Raw genomic sequence first — 26,758 nt, 5'->3', positions numbered from 1 at the left:
AATTTTGGCGACCAGAAAAACTTTGCTTTTCTCTTCTCTTCTTTTCGTTACTTATTTTTCAAAAGATATTTTTCATTTCAAGGAAAAAAACAACAACAAAGATTTCCAATGTCAACGATAAAACAATGTCCAAACATTTTCTGGCCAAAAAACAGAAAAGATTCTTCATAATGAAAATCAAAATAAAGAAAATCAGATCAAGAAAATTGGGGAAAAAAACAATGTGACAAGGCGAAGGTCTTTGAATTTCATTTTCATTTTCGGTTTCTAATTGTAATAATGATGAAGAAAACAAAATCGATGATATCGATTGATGATGGCCTGATTCTCACTTTTTCATCGTCGATGTTGTTCCATAATGCTTGTTTTTTGATGAAGAAATTTGATCCAAATTTTTTCTGTTTGTTTGGTTAGACATTTTTATGCACTTTGTAGTGCGCGTTTACGTTATATTTTTTTGTCATCAACAAGTTGTTGTTAACATCGATTGTGTGTTTCACTTTGTCTTTTTTCATTCATTTTCACTTTTGTTTTTTTTTCTGATTAAAATCGATAATTATTTGATGGTCGTTTTGAATTTATTTACCTGGCTAGTTAGTAACAAATTGATGATGATTGATGATAATGATATGCAACAAACAAAAAAAATACCCTTTTTATTAATTAAATTATTTACCTGTTGTAATAATGATGTTTTTTAAATGAATGTAGAAAAAAATTTCCCGAAAGTTTTCTTCCCTGGAATATTTCTGTATTTTTGTATATATTTTGAAAAAAAACTGGGAGCAAAACCAGACAAACATAATAATAATAAAAAAACCATTTTATAATTAAGAATGTAAACTTTTAAGTGCAAGTTTAAATCGTTTTTGTTTTGGGCGTTTAATCATTCATTCATTCATTGTGGAATTTACAGAATGTTTCATTATAGTTAGCATCGTTCATTGATTGAACAAAAAAGAAAAACATATTTTCAATTGACGTAGATTGTTGTTTGTTGTTTTTAAGCTAAAAATAATGATAATCTTTCCATAGAAAATATTGTTTGCTGGTGGTGGTGGATGTCCACAAAAAAAAACGAGTTACATTCAATAATCATCTGCGTACATTCCGTTTCGTATTTGATTTCCAATCGATTAATGATAAATGAAAAGGTAAAAACGAATGAAAAAACATGAAAATCATTTGATGATGTTTTAAATTACAAAACAAAAAGAAAGATCAAATATCCCATTGATGAAAGGATTACATTTCCATAGAATCTTACTTGTCATCCTGATCGATACAATTTCAATCAATCAATCAATATCGATTGATTTGGTAACGGAAATATTTTGTTTGACCAAAAAAAAAATAATAATAACTTTCCCTATCAATTTTGTTGTTTTGTTGTTTGTTGTTTTGTTTTATTTGTTTATCTTCCTTGATTTTTTAGGTTGAGAAACTTTTCAGGAAGAATATTTTTTTCTCAATATGAAAACATAATGATTTGAGGAAAATTTCCATCCAAACCCCTTTTTTTCATTTTACTTTACTCACTTACTTTACCTTACTTTTACTTTTTTTACTTTATTATCCTGAATCTCATATCTAAGGTGATGCCTGGCCTTTGATCATGATTAGCAACCTTGAAATAATTACTTGTAAACATGCAAAAGCGAAATCTTTAAAAAAAAATTTTAAAAATTAAAAATTTTTCACACAAAAAATTTGGTGAGAAAATTTTTCTTTTTTTACATTATTTGATCATCATCTTCGTTGATGAAAATGGGTTTTTTTCCGTCAACAACAACAACAAAAAAATGATAATTTTCCTCCACACAAACACAACAACGACCACGAGATAATTATCGTCATCTGATGATGATGATGATATCAATGATTTTTTTGCTGTTGAAAATCATCACATGTAGCAAACAGTGATGATTTTCAACGAAAAAAATCATTGGTACAAAAATCATTTTGGTTTCTAGATTGACATCGATGTTTGATTGGTCGTCATTTGGTGTGATGATGGTCACCACCATTACAACAACCAGATTTCCGCAAAAAGATTTTCAGATTTAAAAAAAAATTCTTTACGTTATTTCGTTTGACGTAAATTGTTGTTTGTTGCTTGCTGTTTAAAAAAACAAAAAACAAAAGCATTTTACTTGTTTATCAAATTTTTCTTTCTCTGCCTTCCTGCATCTGAAAACAGACAAACAAAAAAAAATGAAAGGAAAAAACCGGAATTTCGTTTAAAAATTCTCGAAAATTTTTGTCAAATTTTGACAGCGCGATTAACAAACAAACAAAAAAAAAACAGCGATTTTTTTAATATTAAAAAATATTAAACACGAACACGAATTAGCGATCAACGATGTTGCGTTTATTGAACGTTATTAGTTTTTTTTTTGTTGATTTGATTTGATTTAATCACGTCATGGACAATGCTGTTATTTTTTTTTCCTGTTTTAAATGATAATGATGAATTGTTGTCGATGATGATGATGATGATGATGAACAGAAGCGGCTTTCATCAACAACAAAGCAAAAAAGATTGGATTTTCCTTCGCACACACACCTTGTTAATTTTCTTCATTTTTTTTTGTTGAAAAATGAAATTTAATAAAAAATTTTTTCTTTCTTGAATAATAATTTGATTGATTGATCGAACTGTCAGTCAGTCAGTCAGTCTATCTATCAGTCTAGCCTGACCATCATTCGATCATTATTGGTCGAATAATGAAAACTAATCCACCACCATCACCATAATCAAACAAAAAAAACGAACGACATTTCAAGGATCGAAGGAAATTAGAAAACAAAAATGTGAAAAAATTTTCAGAAAAAGTAATTTTCTGATTTTTTAAATTTTTGCATAGACAGTGTCGCCATCTGTTGTTGGTGATTCGGAACATTTTTGAAATTTTTTTTCAAAAATGCAATTTTTAACGATGCAACAACAAGAAGAAGAAAATTGCACATTGTCGGATGTGATTGCATCATTTTGATGCAAAATTAATTTGTTGAGGAAAAAAAATGAAGATAATCTCTCTCTGTACAATAATCATCATCGTCAATTTGGATTTCTTCGAAAATGGTCAGCAGTGAGGAAGATTAAAATTTTCCATTTTTTTTTTTTGAATTTTGAAAAAAATTGTTCAAAAATTATTCAATTTTTCCCCTGAATATCTATAGAAGGAAAGAACAAAATTGCCAACAACAACAATGCAAACAACAACAACAAAAAAACTGATAATGATAGGCTTCAAAAGGAATTATTTTCATCATCGATTTTTTTTTAATTTGATCAAAATTTTAATTTCTGGAAAAATTCCCAAACAAAAAAAAAAGGTGATAATCAAAACAGATAAACAAACAACGACAGAAAAGCACCAGAGTAAGAGAAAATGTAAACAAGATTTGAAAAATATAAATAAACAAACAAACAAACAAGAGAAATATTATCACGTTATCACGAAAAAGAAAAGTTGAATCACATGAATCAATTACAAACAACATAAGAAGAAGAAGAATATCTTGTTTTCATTTCAAATCCATATTCGTCATCAAACACTAACACACACAGAGATTATAATCATCAATAATCGTTGTTGATTATCGTCATTATCGTCATTAAAAGTACCCCTCTCTCTCTCTCCCTTTTTTGCATTGATTTGACCTTCGATTATGGAAATTACTTACTTACTTGATTACCTTTCAACGTAAATATTTTTGGAATTTCGGCAAATAAAGAAATTAAACGCACCTGAATGTACCTTTGAGAGAGAGAGAAAGAAGGAGAAAAGCAAAAACTGATTATTTAATTCCTATTTTTAGCCAAAAAGAAATGATAATTTCGTCGATGTAATCTTTGAAGATATAATAATTTCTTGTTTTAAAAAAACAGAATTCGTCGTTTTCTTCATCAATATTTACGTCATCGATGAATAAATTAGCCAAGTTTAATTTCGGTTTTCTGGCGGTTTTAACTGAATAAAGAAAAATTTTATTCTGTGTGGAACGATGTTTTCCAATGAAAAAACAACAATAAGAATAAAAATTCCTGATTATCTAAAGTGATAATTACGTGTAATTGTAATTTTAGTGTAATTTTAGGCAATTTCCAATGAAATTCATTGAAAATTCCCTTCCTTTAACGACTTTTTTTTTGAAAAAAACGGAGGAAAATAAGGAATTTTTGGAATTTTAAAAAGCCAACATCAATTAAAAATCATTGATTAATTCAATTAATCGATCGAACGATCGATTGATTAAAATTGAACGATGTTAAAAATAATTAAGGTAAAGTCAGTCATATGGTTGTTAATGACATTCATTATACGGATAACGATGAAAAAAAACGATAAAAAAAAATTTTCCACAAAAATTTATTCAATCAAAAACCATTTGAAAAGTAATTAATTAAAAAAATTCATCACTGGCAATATAAAAAAAATTATTACAAACGGAATATAAAAAATTTATAGAAAATTTCATAGAAAAATGTCAAAATGAATGAATGAAATCGAAGAAAGAAGAATATTCTGTGTGTGTGTATTATGTTAAAATTGATTTATAATTTATACACCGAAGAGAGAGAGAGAGAGAGAGAGAGAGATTGATAAACAAAAAATTCTTTATTAATATTATAAATGTGTCTGTGTGTCTTGTGTAAAATTTAATTATAATTCGATAATAATAATAATATTGGTTTATTTATTTAGTAATTTATAAAATGATTAAAAAAAAACACTTGTAAAAAAATTGATTTTTTTTGGAAATTCTGATTGATTCTGAAGGCGATTCCTTTGTTGTTGTCCTTGTTTTTCATTGGTTATTGAACTTTTTTGGCCACAAATTGTATTGATCCATTTGTTGTCGTTGTCGCTGTTGTTGATTTATCGATTAAAGATGTTTTATCATTATCCAAATCATGATTATTATTATTTGTATTTTTGTTTTTGTTTGATGATGTAAAATGACGAACAGCAGTACGGATACGATTTTTTGAACGTTTAATAATATATGTCCAAATGAAAAAATTGATAAATAAAATTGCAAATAAACCATAAAGGGTAACACCGGTTATCAATACCGACAATGATGCATCACAAGGTAAACCAATTAATTTTCTTTGTAATGCTTTATAATTAACAAATAAACCGGCAAACATTTGTGCAATTTGTAATGTTGTTATTGTTAACGAAATACGACGTGATATTTGTATGCCGGCTACTTTTGCCGCATAATATGTATACATTAATGAATGAACAAAATAATTCATATTACACATCCAACGTGCGGTAGCTGGTGCATCCGAAAATACAAACCATGAATAATTAAGTGTTAACAGGTGATGTATCCAATGTAAAACGATTAATGGTTTTTTACGTAATAAAACAAAACCAGTATCAAGTAATTCAATTGATTTGGATAATGTAAATAAAAGATACCATGCTGATAATCGATAATCCTTTTTTTTTTGATTTTAAAATCAAAGTGAGAAATGAGAAAAAAAGAGAAAAAGAGAAAAAAAGAATATTTTTTGATTAGAAAAATTAAAAATTTCGTAATTTTTCGTAAATAACGTAATTTATAATCCAATAATGAAACAAGGTTTCAACTGTCGAAAAAATTGAAGAGAAAAATTGATTAAAATGTAAAAAAAAGTTCAGGGATGTTCTTCTTCAAATTGTTCCTCAGAGAATGATGATGATGATCAATTAGAAAAGACAATCAAAAAAAAAAAATCAAAAATCAAAAATCAAAGAGAAATTTTCTGTATCAATCAAACAAACATGCGCTAAAAATTATTCATATTTTTTTCTTGCTATTTTTATCATCTTTTTTTAAAAGAAAAAAAAGTTACATCATAGGATTTCATAGGAAAAAAATGACAAATTTTGTTTTTTTTCTGTTCAGTCGAATCCAAATGCAGAGGAAAATGAATGACCATAGGTCATTGATTTTTCTATCTATCTTTCTTTCTTTCAGCATTTGGAAAGCAGAAAGGTATATATTTGATAATGAAATTTTGTATTTTTTTTCCACCGTCATTTTATCATCATCATCATTGTCGTCGTTGATGTAATTAAGGATTATGTAATGAATTTTTTTCTGATAAAATCAAATGCAGGGAGAGAAAGAGAAGTGGGAAAAAAAGTTATATGGTTGGGTATAGAATCTGATCATCAAGATCAAACAAAGTGTTAAATTTAAATTGAATTTTTTTTATAATTATCTTAACTAATGACAGACAGGTTAGAAAAGCATTAAAAAAATTCATTCAACTTTTGTTAATCGATTTTCGTAATAATAGCCATTTTACAGGAAATTTCCTGAGTAAAACAAACTGATGAAAAAACTTTTCGGAAATTTCAAAAAAAAAAATTCGGAAATATTTCTTCGCTTGATTTCAAATCAAATGAAATGAAAAAAACAACATTTGTTTTGCACAGCATGATGATGATGATAATTTTTCGTTTGTTGCATGAAAAATTTTTCTTCACTTGATTGATTTGATTGATCGATTAAGATTAAGTGATCATCATCATCATCATCATCATCATCCAAAAAAAGGTAGTCCATAACAAAATCGACCGAAAACACAATGAACAATCGATATGATGATGATTGTCAACAACAACAATAAGAATATTGTTCAAAACAGAAAATTTCCAGGAAAACCAAAGAAACTTTCCTAGACAAATGAATGTCTCTTTTTTTGTTTTTTGTTTTACAAGTGACAAATCATTTCAAATCAAAATGAGAATTTTGATTGATTAATTTACTGAAGAAACTGTTTCAGATATATAGGAAATGTTATTCGGTCACACACACACACACACACAGAACAAACACTGCAGGAGTAAATATTAAATATTAAAAAACACAAAAGGAAATAAACAAATGAGATTTGCTTTTGGCTTTTGCTCTGTTGTTGTGTTTTACATGTTCCCATTCTCAACCGAAAATTCAAAAATCAAAAAACCAAATCAAACAAACATTATGTATTTTCCAATGATGAACAAGAAGAAGAAGAAGATGGCAAAAACATTTTTGAATTATGATTTTCTTTGCTGTCTGTTTGTTTGTTTGTTCTTTGTCTTTTGTTTTATTGTGTGAATTGGAATGATTGAATGAAAGGAAGAGAATGAGAGAAAGAGAGAAACCGATTAAACGATTTTCAAAATACTTGATTTGATTTGATTGATTGATTGTGTGTGTGAAAGAGTGAGAGAGAGAGAGAGAGTTATGTCAAGTGTGAAAGTGTCAAAAAAAAACATGATTATTATAATGAAATAACATCATCAATCAATCAATCAATCAATCGATTGATGATGTTTGATGATATTTAGATCAATCAATCAATCAATCGGAATTATTATCATCCATAATCAAATTCAAATTTGTTTGTTTGTTTGGTTAGAGAAAACAAAAAAGTGTAAAGGAAAACAGTTGGAGAAATTTTCCCGGAAAAACTGTTATTTTTTCTTCCTCACCTCCTTCTTTACATGGTAATAAAATCATTTGAACAACAACAACAACAATAGAAAAAATAGACAAATTTTTGAAAAGAAAAAGTTTCCATTTGAATTGGAACCAATCAACAATCAGATTTTCTATCAATCAAATCAAATCAACCAAATCATCATCATCTTGACCGATTCCTTTTTCACTTTTGTTTTGTTGTTGTTGTGTTGTGTTACAGCACAACACAAAAACACAATAATCATAATCATCATCCGATATAGTCATTCAACAAGCATTGTTATTTGAATCTTCAGTTTTTTCAACAACAAAAAAAATTATTGATGCAAAGTGAAATGAAAGTAAGCAAGAGAATGCAATGACCCGTTGTTGAACAATATTGGTTATTGTTGATGATCAAGCTGTTTACCACCAACAAATATCATCGGCTGTTGATGATAATGGTTGATGTCCGATGGAGAAAATCTTTACGAAAACAACAACAAAAAAAACATAAATATGGTCAAGATGATTTTTTTTTTGATTATTCATAAATTTTCATGGAAATTTTTTTTCCGGGAAATTTTCTCCATGAAAAAAGAAAATCCTTTACCTTAAATCTAATAAAAATTTGATTTCCGTTTATGGTTTTGTAGGTGATGAAAATTGATTGTGCAGAAATTAACTTTGGCCAAAAAACAAAAACAATAACCATAAATGATAAAAAAATTAACACAAGTGTTGAAAGTAGGGATGATGATAAGCCGTTTTTGTTTTTCTGCCTTTCAACATCAACAAAAACAAGATGCGTAGGATGAGTATTTAGCATCAATTCGGGAAATTTTCCTTGGAAACTTTCAGGATTTTTCTTTTTCGCAAAGAAATTCTGCAATCAATTGATTAACCTGAGCTGAGAAGAAATTATCAAAAAGAAAAAAATATGGAAAAGCAACAACCATTGTTGTAATTAAGCTTTGTAAAACCAAACAAAACAAAACAAAAATTCTATTTTTAATCATCATTATCATTAAAACATCCATCTAATGTCTGTCCGTCTGTTTAGTTGATGCGGATAATGATTATGATTATTATTATGACTATGATGATGATTATGGTTATGGCAAAAAAAGGATTTTCCAAATATTGTTGACCATATATTGGCAAAGTATGTTGCCTTTATGGTCATTCCAAAAGAAAAGTTGGATGAGAAAAGTGAAAAAGAAAAAAAATAGGTTTTTCCTTTTTGCAAGCTTATCAGGTTTTTTCTTTTGGTTGGTTAGTTGGTCAAAAAAAAAAAAATGGAAAATTGTTCTCGCACATCTTGCGCATCACACAAAAGATGGATGCATATTTAAACAAAACATATGGCCCCAAAAATAAAGAAAGAAAGATGGAAAGATTTCCAACTTTGTCGTCCGGATGATGATGATGATAATAATGATTAGGATGATGTTGATGCTCAATCATCATCTTTTTGAATTTGTTGTTGTAAAGATTATCAAACAAAACAAAACAAACAAGGGGGAAAAAACGAAATATCCCAATGTAATCACGATATTTATGAATGAATGCAATGAATGGATGTAAAAATATTTTTTGTTTGTTCAGAAAAAAATTACAAATCGAAATAATAATGATAATAACCCTTTTTTTCCCAGAAACTTTTCCGTTTGTTTGTTTACAGAAACTTTTCTTTTTGCAAAAAAAAATTACTATCGATAACCATTGGTAGACAACACTATTATCGATTATCACCATTATCGATTTTGAATCAAGATTTTGATCAAAACGAAAAAAATGGAAAGAAATTTTTCCATATCGATTCAACAACAAAATGATGAACCGAGAAAACATCCTTGTGTAGCAACGCAACATTAAACAGATTTTTTTTTTGGGTAACAAAACATTGTTATGTCACATTGTAATACAGGAGGGGAGAGAGAGAGAAAATGATGATAATAATGGCTACTGGTTTGTTTGCTTTTTCCTGTCCTCATTATATTGTTGTGGTGACATTTTTAGATATTTTCGACTACTGTATCTGACAGGATTTTGTTGTTTTTTCGTTTTTAAAAATATGAAATTTTCAAAAATAGAAATTTTTTTAATTTTTTTCTGTTGTTAGATAGCATCGTTTTTTTTGGATGGTGGTTATACACAAAAGATCAGTGTTTATCATCATGATAATCACATGATCCATCCATAATGGACGGAAGTATCAATGAACTTTACGTGTTCATATGATGTGAGTGTGCATGCATGGAGTAAGTACGAGAAAAACTCCATCCGGAGAAATTTTTCTGGAAATAAAAATTTCCGTTTTTTGGTTTTTCAAGGAAATTTTCAATGAAAACCAAGAAAAAAAAATTCTCGATAATCAAATTGATTTTTTTTTCAGGAAAATTTTTTCCAATTTGTTAATGATAATTTCCTCATTATTTTGTTTCTCACACTACCATCATCATTAAAACAAAATCGTTATTGATTTATTGGTCATTGATTTTTGGAGAAAATTTTACTGGGAAAGTTTACAGGAAAGTTTTTGTAAAATCAAATATTTACTTACAAAATAATATGTTGATTTACTATATGAATGTACAAGACCATGATGATAAAGTACATGAATAAATTCCGGTAAACAACGAAATGTACCAATAATTGAAAATATTGCTAATGAAATATTCCATATAATTAATATTGGTTTCATTTGAAATGGTTGCCTGTTTTGCATCCATTTTTTTATCAATATTATTGCCAATAAATATATTATCGATAGATAAAATGAATAATACCAACGTGATAGATTACGATGAATAAAATCAGCATGTTCACGTAAAAATTCTTCAATAAAAAATGAATTCGGTACACCGGGAAATTTAGTTAAATCACGTTCAAATTGATGATGTTTACCCGGTATATAAACATGAAAATAATGATAACGTATATCACGATAATTACTAAAGTTGAACATTTTTGTTTGGTTGGTTGGCTGTAATCGAAATTCAATCAAATCAAATCAAATCGATAAACACACAGAACCAGAAAACAGGAAAAAATCGGATGTGGATGCCGAAAAACAACAAAAAACAAAACCAAAAAAAACGCAACGATAAAATCCAATTGCAAAGAAGAAAAAGAAAAGAAAAATCTTTCTTGCTTCAAATCTTCAAATATCTTCGTCTTCAAATCGTTGTCTAATATCTGTTTAATGTTAATGTTTTTTCTTCTTCTTTTAAAAAATTTTACTCTTTTTTTTTCTTCGCTTCTCTTTTTCTTTATCTGTTTTGTTTTTCGCTGAATAAAAGAAGAAAAATTCCTAGCTTAACAGTTCATTGATGTTTCGTTTTTTTTCTTGTCTGATTTGAAAGTAATGAAAAAAAATAAAAATAAAGAAGCAGCAAAGACACACACAGAAACACAGAAAGATACACAAAGTTTCGTTTCGTTTTTCTTCAAAAAGGTGATTTTTTCTTTGCATTAATAATTCCAATGTATCAATGATGATGATGAAGTTGATTCAATGAAATGAATTTTATTATTTACCTAAGGGCACGCAAACAAACAAACAAACAAACATTGAATGATAACAATCAAAAGTTTTTTTTGAAAAAAATCACTTAAGGTATTGAACAAACAGTAATAATTAATTCTTGTTGATCAAGGAAAAAATAAGGGAAGATGAAAATATCGATAGTATCGATAGAATTGAATTGGAATTTGATTTTGAAAAAATCGAAAAATGATTTTTTTGGAAATTTTTTTCTCCCTTCACATCACCCAGGTATTTATATACTGGAAAAATCGATATTTCGTAACCAGAAAAACAAACAACAACAAGAAAATCTAATCAAATACATTTTACTGTTGTTTTTGATTTGATAATCAAGTATTTAAAAAAAAGCTGTCTGTTTTTTTTATTACAAAATTTTTACAACAACAAAACTTTTTCCAGCAGCATTTCATTCGTCATCAAAATGATCCTATAATTTTTTTTTTTTCTTCTGGATTTTCAATGTCCAGTAAAACAACAACAACAACGACTACCACAACATTTGATTGCTGGCTATATGTTTTGGTTGTTGTTGTTGATGTTATTTGTTGGGTAATCAATTTTTTTGCTGTTTGGATTTTTCATTTCTCTCTCTCTCTCTCTCTTTGGAAAACACATGCGATGCAATATTGTCGTTGTTGATGATGGTAATGAATTTAATGAATTTAATGAATGATAATGATGGCGATGGTCGATGGTGGTGGTGGAAGTGGATAACGATAATGACGATGATGATTACGATATCAGCCATGTTTTTGGAAATTTTTAAATTTTTGCCTGATGGCTATTTTGCTATTTTGTTTGGCTAGAATTATTTCTGGTCATTTAAAAAAAAAATCAAATTTCATTGCAATGGACAGGGGAAAAAGAAAACAAATTATTATTGCATGTGACCCCTTCATTCTCAAAAAAAAAAAAAAATCACAAGATGAATGCTATGAAATAAGAGAAAGTTTCGAGAATTATTTTGCAGGTTTTTGTCATCAATGATATTTAACGGAAAATTTCTTTAGGTTTTTTTTCTTTGCTTTTTTTTGATTGATAAAACAAAAATTACGTCATTTTAATTCGAGGAAAAAAAGTGTTTTTTTTTCTGAATTGGAGATAGGATATGAGAATTTGTATGTGAAAGGATATAAAAAATTCAACAAATTTTTTTCGTTTCTGGTTTGTTATCATCAAATCAGTGAAATGTTAATCAAGGTTAGCATATGGATGAATTTTTTTCGGATAAGAATTGACGTCATCAATTGATTTATTCAAGCAAAAAAAAAATCAAAAATTCAGATCAGAATTTCCCAAAACAAACATGCTTTCTTCCGGAAAATTTCCCCAGTAATTTCAACTCTTTTTTTGGGAAATTCTACATACATGATACAGGGGATTTTAAAATTCAAATTGCTCTTTTTCCGTAGGAAATATCTAGAATTTTTTAGAAAGGATTTTTTTTGGCGGTAAAAAAATTTGAATTTTTTTGTTTGTTTGGAAGTTTTTTTCAAACACCAACGACATCTAGTGGATTGAAATTTTGATATTGTGAACATGTGTGATGTGTTGTTTTCAGGTGGATCGAAATAGAAAAATTTTTTTCGAATGTCATTTTTTTTCGATAAATTCGAATTGAACGTCAGCTGGATCGATCGATACGAAAAACGAGTGAAAAAAACGGTATTTAAAATCGATAATTTTTGTTTGTTTTTGAATATTTTTCCTTACCTTTTCTTTTCTAGATTGATTGATTGAATGATTGATTTGGATTTTGTGTGAGTTGAAGAAAAATAAAGTTGAAAAAAAAACGATGGCAAACATAGCATCAATAATAGCAATGATAATATTGATCATATCAATGGCATTATATCATTCTGTACATAAAATTGATGAAGGTCATACAGGTGTTTATTATCGTGGTGGTGCCTTATTAAAAGAAACATCTAGTCCGGGTTTTCATTTAATGATACCATTTATAACAACATATCGTTCAATACAGGTTACATTACAAACGGATGAAGTAAAAAATGTACCATGCGGTACATCAGGTGGTGTTATGATATATTTTGATCGTATTGAAGTTGTTAATATATTACATCCATCAGCTGTATCGGATATTGTTCGTAATTATACTGCCGATTATGATAAAGCATTAATATTTAATAAAATTCATCATGAATTAAATCAATTCTGTTCAAGTCATTCATTACAAGAAGTTTATATTGATCTTTTTGATCAAATTGATGAAAATTTACGTACGGCAATACAAAAAGATTTAAATGAATTTGCACCCGGTCTTACTGTACAAGCTGTACGTGTAACAAAACCAAAAATACCCGAAGCAATAAGAAAAAATTATGAAATAATGGAAGCCGAAAAAACTAAACTAATGATATCGATACATCGACAAAAAGTTATTGAAAAAGATGCCGAAACTGAACGAAAAAAAGCTATTATTGAAGCGGAAAAAAATAGTCAAGTTGCACAGATTATAAATGAACAAAAAGTTAATGAAAAAGAATCGATGAAAAAAATGTCAATAATTGAAGATGAAATGCAATTTAATCGACAAAAAATGCATGCTGAAGCAGAATTTTTTACAAAAGCAAAATTAGCTGAAGCAAATTCCATATTATTAACACCAGAATATTTAGAATTGAAACGTTATGAATCGATTGCAATGAATACAAAAATGTATTTTGGTACAAATATACCGCAAATGTTTGTATCGGAATCATCTGTTTCATCATCATCGTCAACGATGGAAAATCATACAGCAATGAATATGATCAATATGAATACAACAACCGGATCATCATCATCATCGAAAAAAACTTCCATTTGAAATTTGTATTTTTTGTATTTTCATTATCGAATAAAATTTTATCGAAAAAAAAATCGTTATTCAAAACAATCCAAAATTCATTCAGTTACGTACTCGATGAAAGGTCAATTACAATAGCTATTCGAAAAGAAGCAAAAAAAAAAATTCAAATTGGTTTGTTTATTTTTTTTTTCGTTCGAGCAACATATATTTCGATGAATCGATGACAACTTTTTTCAATTTTTCATTTCGTTTCATTGTGGCAGACTATCGTGGAATATTGTAACTGAATTTTCAAAGAAAAAGAAAAAAAAACAATGAAAACGTCATCAATTGATACTGGAGTGGATTTTGAATTGTTTCAAAAAGACTTACAAGATATTGAATTGGATTTTTTTCCAAACATTGTTTCGATTTTTAAAATATCATCTTATATTAGAAAATTTGGTTATCTATTTATGACCAACGATGATATTACCTATGCATATGATGATGTAATATGCAATTGGTTATCGTTACAACATGATCCAAAACGACCACAACAGATTGATATTTTGAATGGCAAGAAAATTATTCAAGTTGATTCCGGTGAAGGATTCGTTGTCATTCTAACTGATGATGGATTAGTTTATCTTGCCAGTAATAAAAATTCACCTTGGAAAACGAATAATAATTTACGATTAATCTCTACCGGTAATGATCGTTTTGAAATGATAGCATGTGGATGTATTCATTTTTTATTGTTACGAAAAGATGGAACTGTTTTCGCTTTGGGTGATAATTGTTATGGTGTATTGACCGGTATTTCAGATTCGCATATTACTCTTGTGAACACTGGTTTGAATAATATCAAAATAATAGCTTGTGGTGGATTTCATAATCTTGCTCTCACCAATACGAATGAAATTTATTCCTGGGGTTGGAATGAAAATGGACAGTTAGGTCTAGGCGATATAAATGACCGAACAACACCTTCACTTGTTTCATTTCTTGATAATTCAATTGATAGTCCAATCAAAAATATTGTAGCCGGTGAAATGCATTCATTATTTTTACTCGAAAATGGTCAAATTTTTGGATGTGGTTATGGTCAACGTTCTATTAATCAAAAACGTGATACAATAGTTCCTATAAAAATACCAATTGAAAATGTTAAAAATGTAGCTTGTAAAAATTATCTTCCTTTTTCATTGGCATTGGATCAATCTTCACGTTATTATGTATGGGGTAGAGGACAAAATGATGAATTATTACCAATGAGAAAATTATATGGTCAATTGGATTCATTTGCTGCAGCATCCGTCTCAATTTTAGGCGAATCACCAATTACTTTTGGTCTAACATCAACAATCGATACATATGAATCAAATTATACGATATCAATCGTTGGATTATTCAATAATCCAGATAATTATGATGTTGAATTTGTAATCGATAACAAACCAATACTGGCTTGTAAATGTTATCTAAAAATAGCATCAAAATATTATAGTCGAATGTTTTCAGGTGTGTGGCAAGAAAATACTAATCGAGTAATGATTGATGCTTATAGTTATGATGTATATTATTCATATCTACTGATGTTACATACTGGCCAAATTCAAATCAATCAATTCAATATTGCCGAATTTATTGATTTGGCCAATTGTTATGGTGATGAACAATTAATGAAACATTGTCAAATATTTATTGAAAAATTTCTAAATAAATCAACCATATCTACTTATTTATCATTGATAATCGATTATGAATTATATAATTATGAAATGATTTCAAACAAATTATTAATATTCAAGAATATTTTATCAAAATTTGTTAATGATAATCTTTCAATGAATAGTAAAAATTTCATGAATTTTCTGGAATGGTTTTCTAAACATCAACAAGAGTAATTTTTTTCTGTTTTATGATAATCATCATTAAAATTATTGTTCAATGTATATGATCAACAACAATATTTTATAACCCTCCATCGTCACATTAAATTTGTTTTTTTTGTTGTAATTTTCATTTGAAATCAATTAAAAAATTACTTTTTATTATTATCTCATAAGAGTATCTTTTTAATTATAAATATAACTTTATTATTATGGATATGCAATTAATCATAAGTATTGTTTATGATTTAATCCAATTTTTGGAAATCTGGCCATAAAAAAATAGATCCGGGATGAGGGAGATTTTCATTGATGATAAAGATGTATCCAGAAATTTTTTAGTTTGTTTTTTTTTTTTTTTGATGAAAATGCACACAATATAGAGGGTGTAAAGGTATTTTCAACCCATTATGATAAACATCAATCAAGTATGACCAGATCCTTGGAGACTCCAATCGTTTCAATCCATTTTTTTTTTTTTTTGCTTTGTTGGATGAGTGTTTGCCATTGTACACACTGTTTGTCATTTGAGATTCTGTCTGGCTCTGGTATTGTGTGCATTACATTTTATAATTTGTTTGTGTATTGTGTAGCAGACCATCGTTGAATATTGATTTTTTTTGCTGCGATTGAAATTGAATTTTCAAGAAAAAAACGATGAAAAAAGTACCAACCGATACTTGGGTGGATATTGAATTATTTCAAAATGATTTAAAAGATATCGATCAGGAATTTATTACAAGCATCGTTTCAATTTTTAAAATAACCCAATTTTTCAAAGAGATAGGTTTTCTATGTATGACCAATGATGCAACTTATGCTTATGGTGAAGAAATATGCAAATGGCTATCGTTAAAGCATGATCCCAAACGACCACAACAAATTAACATTTTGAATGGCAAGAAAATTATTCAAATTGATTCAGGTGAAAAATTTATTGTCCTTCTAACTGATGATGGACTAGTGTTTCTTGCCAGTGGTAATTCTGAATGGCAAACGAACAATACTTTTCGATTGATCTCTACCGGTAATGATCGTTTTGAAATGATATCATGTGGATATTATCATTTGTTATTGTTACGGAAAGATGGTACTGTTTTTGCTATGGGTGAAAATAATTGGGGTCAATTGGCCAATATTTCACATTCATCGTATGATAATCTCGTGGACACTGGTTTAAATAATATCAAAATAATAGCTTGTGGAGGGATCCATAGTCTTGCTCTCACCAATACGAATGAAATTTATTCTTGGGGCTGGAATGAATATGGACAGTTAGGTCTAGGCGATACAAATAACCGAACAACACCATCACTTGTTTCATTTCCTGATGTTTCGATTAATAGTAAAATCAAAAATATTGTGGCCGGTGGCAGTCATTCATTATTTTTATGGGAGGATGGTCAGATTTTTGGGTGTGGTTATGGTCAACGCCCTATTAATGATAATGAACAAGATGCAAAAGTGCCGACAAAAATACCCATTGAAATTGTGCAAAGTGTGGCTTGTAAGAATTATCACCTTACTTCATTGGCTTTGGATCATTCATCACATTATTATGCATGGGGTAGATTCCTAAATAAAGAATTGGTCCCGCTCAAAAAATTGGATGGTCAACTGAAATCATTTGCTGCAGCATCAGTAATGCAATACAAAACACCAATAACTTATGGCCTAACATCAACCATCGAAACATACGAATCACATGTTACAATATCAAATATTGTATTATTCAATAATCCGGATAATTATGATGTCGAATTTGTTATCGATGACAAACCAATATTGGCTTCAAAATGTTACCTAAAAATGGCATCAAAATATTTCAGTCGAATGTTTTCTGGTGATTGGAAGAATACTGATAGTGTAGTCATTAATGATTATGGATATGATACATATTATTCATATCTGCGTATGTTACATGATGATTATATCCGAATCAAACAATCCAATATAGCCGAACTTATTGATTTGGCCAATTGTTATGGTGATGAACGATTAATGAAACTTTGTCGAACATTCATACAAACAGACCTGAATAAACAGACATTATTTACATATTATCCATTGATTGACAAATATGAAATTGATGAAATGCAAGACAAACTTGTCCAACTAACTATCAAAGATGTTTTACCAAAAATTACAAACAATATTTCAAAAAACAAGAAAAAAATTAGAAAATTTCTTGAATTGGTTTTATCCGAGCGACAATCTTTTCTTAATTAACAATTTAAATTTGTAATTTTATTAATGAAAAAAATTGAATTCAAATTATTTTTGTAAATTTCAAAAGAAGTAAAATAAAAATGATAATAATAATAACAGTTTGCAAGGTACATTGTTCAATTGATCCTTTTTTTTTTGAATAAAGTATTATTATGGATATGCAATTAATCTTAATCGCAAGTGTTGTTTAATCCAATTTTGGAAATCTGGCCATAAAAAAAATAGATCCGGGATGAGGGAGATTATCATCGATGATAGAGATGTAGCCAGAAATTTTTTAGTTTGTTTTTTTGATAAAAAGCAAACAAAATATAGATGGGTGTAAAGGTATTAATTATGATAAACGATCATTTATGACCAGTTCCTTTTGTGACAATCAATTTTTTGTGTTTTTATGGTTGTTATTGCACACTATCGTCTATCATTTTGAGAATTTTGCTCAGGTATTGTGTTCATTACATTCGATGATTTGTTTGTGTATTGTGTAGCAGACCATTGTTGTGAGAGAGAAAAAAAACGATGAAAAAATTACCAACTGATACTGATGTGAATATCGAATTATTTCAAGATGATTTCAAAGATATTGATCACAAATTTATTCGAAACATTGTTTCCATTTTTAAAATAACCAATGAAAATTGGAAGAAAATTGGTTTTCTATGCATCACTAACAATGCAACTTATGCTTATGGTGAAGAAATATGCGAATGGCTATCGTTAAAACATGATCCCAAACGACCACAACAAATTGGCATTTTGAATGGCAAGAAAATTATTCAAATCGATTCGGGCAATGAATTTGTTGTCGTTCTAACTGATGATGGATTAGTCTATATAGCCAGTAGTGAGCCAAGATGGCAAACGAACAATACTTTTCGATTGATCTCGACCTGTGATGATGATCGTTTTGAAATGATAGCATGTGGACAATTTCATTTGTTATTGTTACGACAAGATGGCACTGTTTTAGCTATGGGATGTAATTCTAAAGGTCAATTAACAGGAAATTCAGATTCATCGTACAAGATTTTCGTAAAAACCGGTTTGAAAAATGTTAAAATAATAGCTTGTGGATTTGGCCATTGTTTTGCTTTAACGAATAAAAATAAACTTTATTCATGGGGTTGGAATTGTAGTGGTCAATTAGGTTTGGGAAATACTTTTGATCGAAGAAAACCTTCAGTTGTTCCATTTATTAATGGTTCGATTAATAGTCTAATCAAAAATATTATAGCAGGTCCATATCATTCTTTATTTTTATTGGAGGATGGTCAAATTTTTGGATGTGGTCTTGGTCAACGTCACATTAATGATAATAAACAAGATTCAAAAATGGCTACAAAAATACCTATTGAAAATGTGCAAAGTCTTGCTTGTAAGAATAATCTTGATTTTTCATTCGCTATGGATAAATCATACAATTATTATGTATGGGGTCATGGTGTAAACAAATTATCACCGGAAAAATTAAATGGTCAATTGGAATCATTTGTTGCAGCATCAATATTGCTATTAGAATCACCAATCACTTTTGGTTTAACAACAATCGATACATGCGATTTAAAATCAAATAATCAATTATTCAATAATCCAGATAATTATGATGTCAAATTTGTTATCGATGACAAACCAATATTGGCTTCAAAATGTTACCTAAAAATGGCATCAAAATATTATAGTCGAATGTTTTCGGGTGATTGGAAAAATACTGATAGTGTAGTCATTAATGATTATGGATATGATACATATTACGCATATCTACGTATGTTACATGATAATAATCATATCCGAATCAAACATTCTAATATAGCTGAACTTATTGATTTGGCAAATTGTTATGGTGATGAACGATTAATGAAACATTGTCGAACATTCATACAAACAGATTTGAATGAACAAACATTAGTCTATTATCTTACATTGATTGACAAATATGAATTTGATGAAATGCATGATAGACTTGTCCAAATAACTATCAAAAATATTTTACCAAAAATTACAAACAATCTTATAAAAAACAAAAATATTATTTACAAATTTCTTGAATTAGTTTCTTCTGAACAACAATCTTTTCTTACAGAAGAATGATTTATTGTATCAAAAAAAAAAAAAAAAATTATTAAAAAAAAAATCCATCTTCCAATATTCGAATTAAGCTATTCATTGTCGTCGTTTAGATTGTATTTTCTGTCTTTTTTTTCAACTTTATAAAGATAAATTCAATGTAAATTCAATTAAAAATTGCTAATAAAAATTCAAAAAATTTTATCGATTTTTGATTATTTTTTTTTTTCGTTGCTGCTTTTGCTCAATAGATCAATAACAGATCAATAATAATAAATTCCAAATTGATTATTATTGATTTGGCCAATTGTTATGGTGATGAACGATTAATGAAACATTGTCGAACATTCATACAAACGGACCTGAATGAACAGACATTATCCATTTATTTTCCTTTGATTTACAAATATGAACTTGATGAAATGCACGACAAACTTGTCCAACTAACCATTGAAGATGTTTGGCCAAAAATCCGTAATAATATTTTGGAAAACAAAGAAAATATTATGAAATTAATTGGACCACTTTTTTCTGAACAACAATCTTTTTTTTGGGAAAAAAAATAGTCAAAAGTGACAATCAAAAATGAATCTTTTAACCCAGAATTTTTGCCCTTTTTTTCTATTTGATTGCGAATACCGTACGTCGCATGCTGAACAAACAAAAAAAAAAAATATGACTGCATTAACATTACAATTTTGGACAGCTAAAAAAACGTGTTGCGCAAGCACACTTTAATGTTTTCTTTTCGATTTTCTTTTTTCGAGCATATATGCAACGATGATCTAACGATCGTGTAACCTTTTTCATTTCGTTGTTTGTTTTCAATTTGTGTTTTTTCTTACAAAATTTGTTGTTAATTATCAAATCAATCAATCGAATAATAAATTGTTCAGTGTTTTAGTGATACTGAAGTGGATATTGAATTATTTCAAAATGATTTAAAAGATATTCCACCGCGCGATTCGAAAGGCAGCACGCTTCCTTGAAACAGCATTACAAACACAGTAAGAATTTCAGGAACGTTGCGTTTTCTTTGGCTCATCTCCACCAGGAATCAACTGAAAATGATTTTCTATTCGATTCTCCTGATTGATACAATTGACTATTATAACATTATTTTTGTTTTGTATAACAATGTTAATGTTATGAATAACTAATAGTTTAAACTATTAGATGTATTTCAAAAACATTTAAATCGATTGAACTTTAGTTCAATGTTAAATTTTCTTATAAAACCATTGTTTTTCTTATTATTATCAACAATTAAAAATAAAGTTTAAAAGTTAATCAAATTTTTAAAAAAACTTTTTTCGTAATAAAGTATTATTATGGATATGCAATCAAGTGTTGTTTATGATTTAATCCAATTTTGAAAATCTGGCCATAAAAATAGATCCGGGATGAGGGAAATTATCATCGATGATAGAGATGAATTCAGAAATTTTTTTTTTTTTTTTTTGATAAAAATGGACACAATATTCATTAATTGTACCTCTTTTTTCTGAACAACAATCTTTTTTTTTTTAGAAAAAAAACAATCAAAAATGAATCCAATTTATTAAGCCAGAATTTTTGCCCTTTTTTTCTATTTGATTGCGTATACCGTACGTCCATGTTGAACAAACAAAAAAAATATGTCTGCATTAACATTACAATTTTGGACAGCTAAAAATAACGTTTTGCGCAAACTTTATGCGCACGTTAATGTTTTCTTTTCGATTTTCATTTTTTCGAGCATATACACACAGAAAAAAAATTTAGTAGTGTAAACTATCATTTGATTGGGTGCCCGAAACTGAGCTTTGGTAGTGCACTACTATTTGGTATACACACTACCAATCAGTGTAGCATTTGAATGGTAGTCCACTACTAGCTGGTATGTTACACTATCAATCAGTATAGCATTTGAAAAGTAGTGCACTATCAATCAGTATGGCATTCAAAAGGTAGTGCACTACTGTGGTGCCGCAGATTTTTTGCCCTTTTAACCCCCCCCTTTCAACCCGTTTATCCCCCCATTAAATAAATTTAACCCCCATAGAATACTTTTATCATATTTATTTATAGAATTTTCATTAATATATTAAAATAAAATGGTTAATTACAATCAATTGATTAAATAAATATTGATAATCATTTCATTTTGATCGGTCGGTAGTTCAATTACAAAATTGATGGTTCAAAAGCTAAATTAACGAATTTATTTCAATCCGATTCGTTAATTTAGCTTAGTCTAAAGGTGATTGGATTTTCGCGACCAATGGTGAGGAAAATGAATTCATAGTTATATCATCGGTCAACTCCAATTGGATTTCAGTCGGATGAACCATAAAACCAATGATTGAATTTCAATATAGGCTATTATCTGTAAAAATAACCAAGAATTAGTTGTCATCATTCATTAAAGTCCAAGTTTAAGAAAAGATACATACCGTTACAGATTGAATTTATCGAAAAACAAACTAACGACCAAATTACCATGAATACTTATTCTTCTAAAATAAAAAATAATTTAGCCAAGTCAAAAAAAAATGATGAAGAATTACCGAAAAATTAGTTGTAATAATTCTAATATTTTATAAGGCGTATAATATCAGCTTCCTTAAACTTTTTACTGGACCATCACAATTTGAAATAAAGATTGAGACCGATCAATCTTAATATCGATTGCATTCAAAGAGGAATAGATATTGAAACATTGATTATCATCAACTAAGTCAAATCAAAATTCTTACCATAGTTTAGGGTCAATCAATCTAAAGCAAAATCAATCGCCAATTTTCCACTATAAAACAGAAAATCTTTTGTCATTTTCAGGATAATTGGGAAAAATTTATTCGGAACGGTTCCAGATTTTTCTGGTGGATGGAAAATCTTTTACGGAAATTGTCATCTATGTTGCTAATTTTTTTGATTATGTCTTTAATGATCGACTCAGGCAAAAACTTTGGAAATAGTTTTGCTTCTCCTACTAACATTGAATGGATTTCATTGGTTATCATTCGAACATCAAATTTGAATTTATCGATTGATTCTGAACTTTGCCGATCAACAGAACCAAATTGTAATATTGATACTTCTGAAATGAAAAATAATTTAGCTAGGTTAAATTGAATGATAGAGAATACCAATTACCAAAAATATGAAAATCAGCAAAAACTGAATTATAAACTGATAGCCAAACCAATAAATTCTAGCGCATCTTGATAGAATTTTTTTTCGAACCAAAGTTTTCAATTCATCATACAATACCATCAGAAATTAAAAGCGCTGTTTGGATTTGAATTGAGAATTAGAAATCGTGTTTAATAAATGAAAATAAAACTCACGAGCATTCTGGTTCCGTTTCATTGATGGAATTCAATGTATTGATATCGAAATCAATCCTTGATTTTTTTTTGAATTTTTTCTTGTTCAATGGGCAAATGATTACACCCTAGAATATACATAAAAAATAATTTAGTTAAGTCTAAACAAATAATGGAGAATTACCGAAAAATTAGTTGTAGTAATTCCAAGATTTCATAATTTCAGCAATCTTAAGCTGTTTATTGGACCATCACTAGATTGAAACCAACCAATATTAAGATCGATTGCATTCATAGAGGAATAGATATCGAAACATCAATTATCATCAAAGTCAAATAAAAATTCTCACCTTAGTTTTTGTTTAATCCATCACATCTGTAATTGGTTCAACAGGTCTCTTTGAGCTAATAAAAACATAAACATTTGGCTATGTTTAATGATAAAGTCATATATCCTGCAAAAAATTTTGAATGAAAAATCGCCGATCAATCTAATAATTTTTTTTTGTCCGTAGTATCTAATTCGTTTTTATTTTGAAAATGATTTCGTTGTTGCCTAGGAAGAACACTCGATTTTTCAATATTTCGTCAATCAAAAATGGATGTTGAGCAATAACATTGTTTATAATTTTTGTTATCGAAAAATACTGGATTTTTAAGTTTGGTATTATTATTGTGAATTTTAAAAATTAAATCTTGATCATTATTCTTGACTTACCTTCAATATTTCTAGCATAAAATGAACTGGAAAAAATTTATCAATAGCTTTTAAATCATCTTCATTTTTACCAAACAAAATATGAAAATCAGTTTCAAAATGGTCATCATTATCATCGACAAGAAAAAATCGATTATTGATGCATTTGAATCAACCAAATCAGAACAATATTGTGGCTGATCTATTTCATGATTGTCGGTTGATGATAAATCGATTTGTTCATCAATAATTGATGATTTGTTGATGAATGATTATACCTTTCAAGATTCAATATAATATTTAAATAATCGAAGCTAAATTGTCTGTTAAATTACCAATTTTTAATCTGAATCAAATAAAAGCAAAGATAATTGAAAACTAAAAAAATAGTTTTATTGTAATACTAAGGTTTTCACTTACTTCGGAAGAAATGGACAAGTACAATCATTTAATTTATTCGCCATGTTATTTACCGTTTTTTAACACTATTAAGAAAAAATTTCAACACTACCATACTTAGGTATTTACTCACCTTGAAAAAATCCAATTTGGATTTAGAAGAGAAAAAAGTTCCAAACGATTTATTTATTCATCAAGTTTTCGTTCGAATGTCAAAACTAACACAAGTATCAAATGTTCAAATGGTTTATTCGCATTATATTGATATGATATTTCATCGTTATCGATATGATTGTCAAATCACGATTATCATGGCATTACCATTAAATTCGGGAATTTGTTTTTGAAATTGCTGTCCATTTTTTATTGAAAAAATTATGATTATTTAGATGATCTTGAACCAAAAAAAAAAAAAATTACATCGACCAAATAAAACATCGGATGAAAAAGCATGGAAATCGAACGACGATGATGAAATTCGAACGTTCGAAATTGGACTGAGAAAAATCAGACCACAAAAAATTTAAGCAGTGGTATACTGATATGAAAGACTTTATTCTAACTTTTGACCTTGAATTTTGATAACGAACGAGAGAGAAGTATAGAAAATAGTTATATCGAAAAAAATTTTGAAGCGCAAATACCATTTTACTAACAAAGTATTAGTATTGGAAATAGCTAGCCATTTGACTATGCGCAATCGATCATTTGTTGGACTTTTCAATTTTTTGAAACAAAAAACATCTACTGATATGTTTAACATTATCATCATCATTATTATTATTTGAAATATAGGATCATTCATCATTAATTTTATCGATTAACTGATCGATTTTTGGATGGATTAATCATTAGTAGAATTAGTATTAGTTAGATCAATTATATTGATTTCATCAATATCATTATCATTATCATCAATAATATTAAGATTATGTTGTTCATTAATATGATTAGACATAGAATGGCATTGACATTGACATCCTTGAATGCAGGAACATTTTTGACATTTGTTTTTTCGTTTGATTTTGTTCTTGAAATTGTTGTTTAAATTTCGAAACTTTTTTAAAACAAATTGCTGTAAAAATGAAAAAATTGTTACACTGTCATACTAAGGTCTTTACTTACATCAAAAGTTTTTGATTTTGATTTTGGCGATGCCATTTTTTCCAGATTTGTCTGGTGGATGGCAAATCTTTTACGGAAATTGTCATCTATGTTGCTAATTTTTTTGATTATGTCTTTAATGATCGACTCAGGCAAAAACTTTGGAAATAGTTTTGCTTCTCCTACTAACATTGAATGGATTTCATTGGTTATCATTCGAACATCAAATTGGAATTTATCGATTGATTCATTTCTAATATCAAATCTAATGGATTGTAATGATGATAATTCGTCAATTTTAAACTTATCAACGTTGAAATGGTTTGTTTCGTGCGAATAATATTCAACATGACAATCCTGTAAAAGAATTTATTCAAATTAAAATTTCAATTTTAGTAATGAAATTGAACTTACTTTATTCACGGGATACATGATTTAACCAAATTTAAGAGAATTAAATACAAAAAACAAATTACGATCGAAAAAAATGAAAATAAAAAAATTCATGAGTAAATAAACATCGGAAAAAGGAAATGAGCAGCTAAAGTCAAATGCTTCCAATAGATGGCTTTAGTTGTAATTTTTTTTAAAAATTATGATTTCAAAATAATTTTTTTTCTTTTTTTTGATAAACTTATTTTTAAAAAATGAGAATGGCTTCAAATCTAAATATCTAATTGGCAAATATTTTTGTCATGGTCACCTCCACATTTAATGCAACTTTCTTTGTCGCATTCGGAGCAAAAATGACCCTGATTAAAGCATTTATAGCAACGGTCTTCGTTCGACAATATGATGATTTTATCCAAATTATTCATATTGCATGCATAGGATGTATGAAACCCATTACAAAATAAGCAATTATCTTCGCTTGATGGTCCCGGATCTCGTCGATCCTCATTGATTATTGGTTCGATTGTTGTCTCATTGATTACTGGTTCGATTGTTGTAGTCGGTTGATCTAGACATTCAATTGAATCTTCTGAATAAATGACATTTTTCAAGAATTCGACCAAAGTATTTTCAATTGATAAACAATCTTCGAAAGTTCTTTTGGCAGAAGCTTGAACATTCATACTTTGTTCCGCTTCATGTTTCAATTCACGTATTATTACAAATACATCAAAAATATGTTTCGTTGTTGGAGATACTTCTTGATCACGAATTTCAGTAAACAGTTCCCAAGCTTTTTGAGACTTTTGCTGCCAAACAGCAGATTCCTCATGAGATACCTCGTCATTAACTTGAGTATTAAAT

At 28.2% G+C, this 26,758-nt stretch overlaps 6 protein-coding genes across 12 annotated transcripts; 4 read left to right on the top strand and 2 right to left on the bottom strand.

Moving 5' to 3' along the window:
- Positions 1–4,362: 4,362 nt before the first annotated feature.
- LOC113788432 (very long chain fatty acid elongase 6-like) lies at positions 4,363–10,532 on the bottom strand. The gene is made up of 2 exons (XM_027337884.2): positions 10,025–10,532; positions 4,363–5,461 (listed from the first exon to the last, which is right to left on the bottom strand). Exons 1-2 carry the CDS (start codon positions 10,427–10,429, stop codon positions 4,823–4,825), a joined length of 1,044 nt encoding a protein of 347 aa, XP_027193685.2. The 5' UTR covers positions 10,430–10,532; the 3' UTR covers positions 4,363–4,822.
- A 2,028-nt stretch (positions 10,533–12,560) lies between these two features.
- Positions 12,561–13,910, top strand: LOC113798937 (erlin-2-B-like). The gene is made up of 2 exons (XM_027349525.2): positions 12,561–12,676; positions 12,739–13,910. Exon 2 carries the CDS (start codon positions 12,807–12,809, stop codon positions 13,839–13,841), a length of 1,035 nt encoding a protein of 344 aa, XP_027205326.1. The 5' UTR covers positions 12,561–12,676; positions 12,739–12,806; the 3' UTR covers positions 13,842–13,910.
- Positions 13,911–14,014: 104 nt separating this feature from the next.
- On the top strand, positions 14,015–15,865 carry LOC142645847 (RCC1 and BTB domain-containing protein 2-like). The gene has a single exon (XM_075823260.1). The coding sequence runs from the start codon at positions 14,138–14,140 to the stop codon at positions 15,710–15,712; it is 1,575 nt and encodes a 524-aa protein (XP_075679375.1). The 5' UTR covers positions 14,015–14,137; the 3' UTR covers positions 15,713–15,865.
- A 289-nt stretch (positions 15,866–16,154) lies between these two features.
- On the top strand, positions 16,155–18,024 carry LOC113792299 (RCC1 and BTB domain-containing protein 2-like). The gene has a single exon (XM_075823292.1). It carries the CDS (start codon positions 16,355–16,357, stop codon positions 17,924–17,926), a length of 1,572 nt encoding a protein of 523 aa, XP_075679407.1. The 5' UTR covers positions 16,155–16,354; the 3' UTR covers positions 17,927–18,024.
- Positions 18,025–18,382: 358 nt separating this feature from the next.
- LOC142645857 (RCC1 and BTB domain-containing protein 2-like) lies at positions 18,383–20,198 on the top strand. Its single transcript, XM_075823293.1, has one exon. The coding sequence runs from the start codon at positions 18,446–18,448 to the stop codon at positions 20,012–20,014; it is 1,569 nt and encodes a 522-aa protein (XP_075679408.1). The 5' UTR covers positions 18,383–18,445; the 3' UTR covers positions 20,015–20,198.
- Positions 20,199–22,036: 1,838 nt separating this feature from the next.
- On the bottom strand, positions 22,037–26,168 carry LOC113793089 (uncharacterized). 7 transcript variants are annotated; one of them, XR_012846891.1, is made up of 14 exons: positions 25,916–26,166; positions 25,523–25,858; positions 24,531–25,472; positions 24,419–24,483; positions 24,334–24,376; positions 24,020–24,276; positions 23,652–23,948; positions 23,486–23,555; positions 23,323–23,429; positions 23,129–23,263; positions 22,729–23,072; positions 22,540–22,649; positions 22,426–22,488; positions 22,037–22,358 (listed from the first exon to the last, which is right to left on the bottom strand). XR_012846891.1 is itself a non-coding variant. In XM_075823294.1 (13 exons), exons 1-3 carry the CDS (start codon positions 25,931–25,933, stop codon positions 25,242–25,244), a joined length of 585 nt encoding a protein of 194 aa, XP_075679409.1. In that variant the 5' UTR covers positions 25,934–26,168; the 3' UTR covers positions 22,037–22,358; positions 22,426–22,488; positions 22,540–22,649; positions 22,729–23,072; positions 23,129–23,263; positions 23,323–23,429; positions 23,486–23,555; positions 23,652–23,948; positions 24,020–24,344; positions 24,419–24,483; positions 24,531–25,241. The 7 variants fall into 7 exon arrangements, 1 of the variants encoding a protein (XP_075679409.1); XR_012846892.1 differs by having other exon boundaries at positions 24,334–24,344; XR_012846889.1 differs by having other exon boundaries at positions 24,020–24,344; positions 24,531–24,749; positions 24,818–25,472.
- Positions 26,169–26,758: the final 590 nt, after the last annotated feature.

The sequence above is a fragment of the Dermatophagoides pteronyssinus genome, unplaced genomic scaffold (assembly GCF_027571235.1).
Source record: "Dermatophagoides pteronyssinus isolate colony J.1.1.1.1 unplaced genomic scaffold, Derpt_VIB-CSIC_2022.12 sq0025, whole genome shotgun sequence".
NCBI classification, from domain to species: Eukaryota; Metazoa; Arthropoda; class Arachnida; order Sarcoptiformes; family Pyroglyphidae; genus Dermatophagoides; species Dermatophagoides pteronyssinus.
Note: the sequence above shows the minus strand (reverse complement) of the source record. Positions and strands in the feature narration are given on the sequence as shown.

Bases quoted from the DNA above. Each gene is read 5' to 3' on its own strand.
- LOC142645847 (XM_075823260.1), top strand. From the start codon at position 14,138: ATGAAAACGTCATCAATTGATACTGGAGTGGATTTTGAATTGTTTCAA.
- LOC142645857 (XM_075823293.1), top strand. From the start codon at position 18,446: ATGAAAAAATTACCAACTGATACTGATGTGAATATCGAATTATTTCAA.
- LOC113793089 (XM_075823294.1), bottom strand. The intron at 25,473-25,522 runs GTAAGTAAAGAC...TCATTTTTACAG, and splicing joins CAAAATCAAAAACTTTTGAT to CAATTTGTTTTAAAAAAGTT.
- LOC113798937 (XM_027349525.2), top strand. From the start codon at position 12,807: ATGGCAAACATAGCATCAATAATAGCAATGATAATATTGATCATATCA.
- LOC113788432 (XM_027337884.2), bottom strand. From the start codon at position 10,429: ATGTTCAACTTTAGTAATTATCGTGATATACGTTATCATTATTTTCAT. The intron at 5,462-10,024 runs GTAAGTAAATAT...CAAAAAAAAAAG, and splicing joins GTAAATCAACATATTATTTT to GATTATCGATTATCAGCATG.
- LOC113792299 (XM_075823292.1), top strand. From the start codon at position 16,355: ATGAAAAAAGTACCAACCGATACTTGGGTGGATATTGAATTATTTCAA.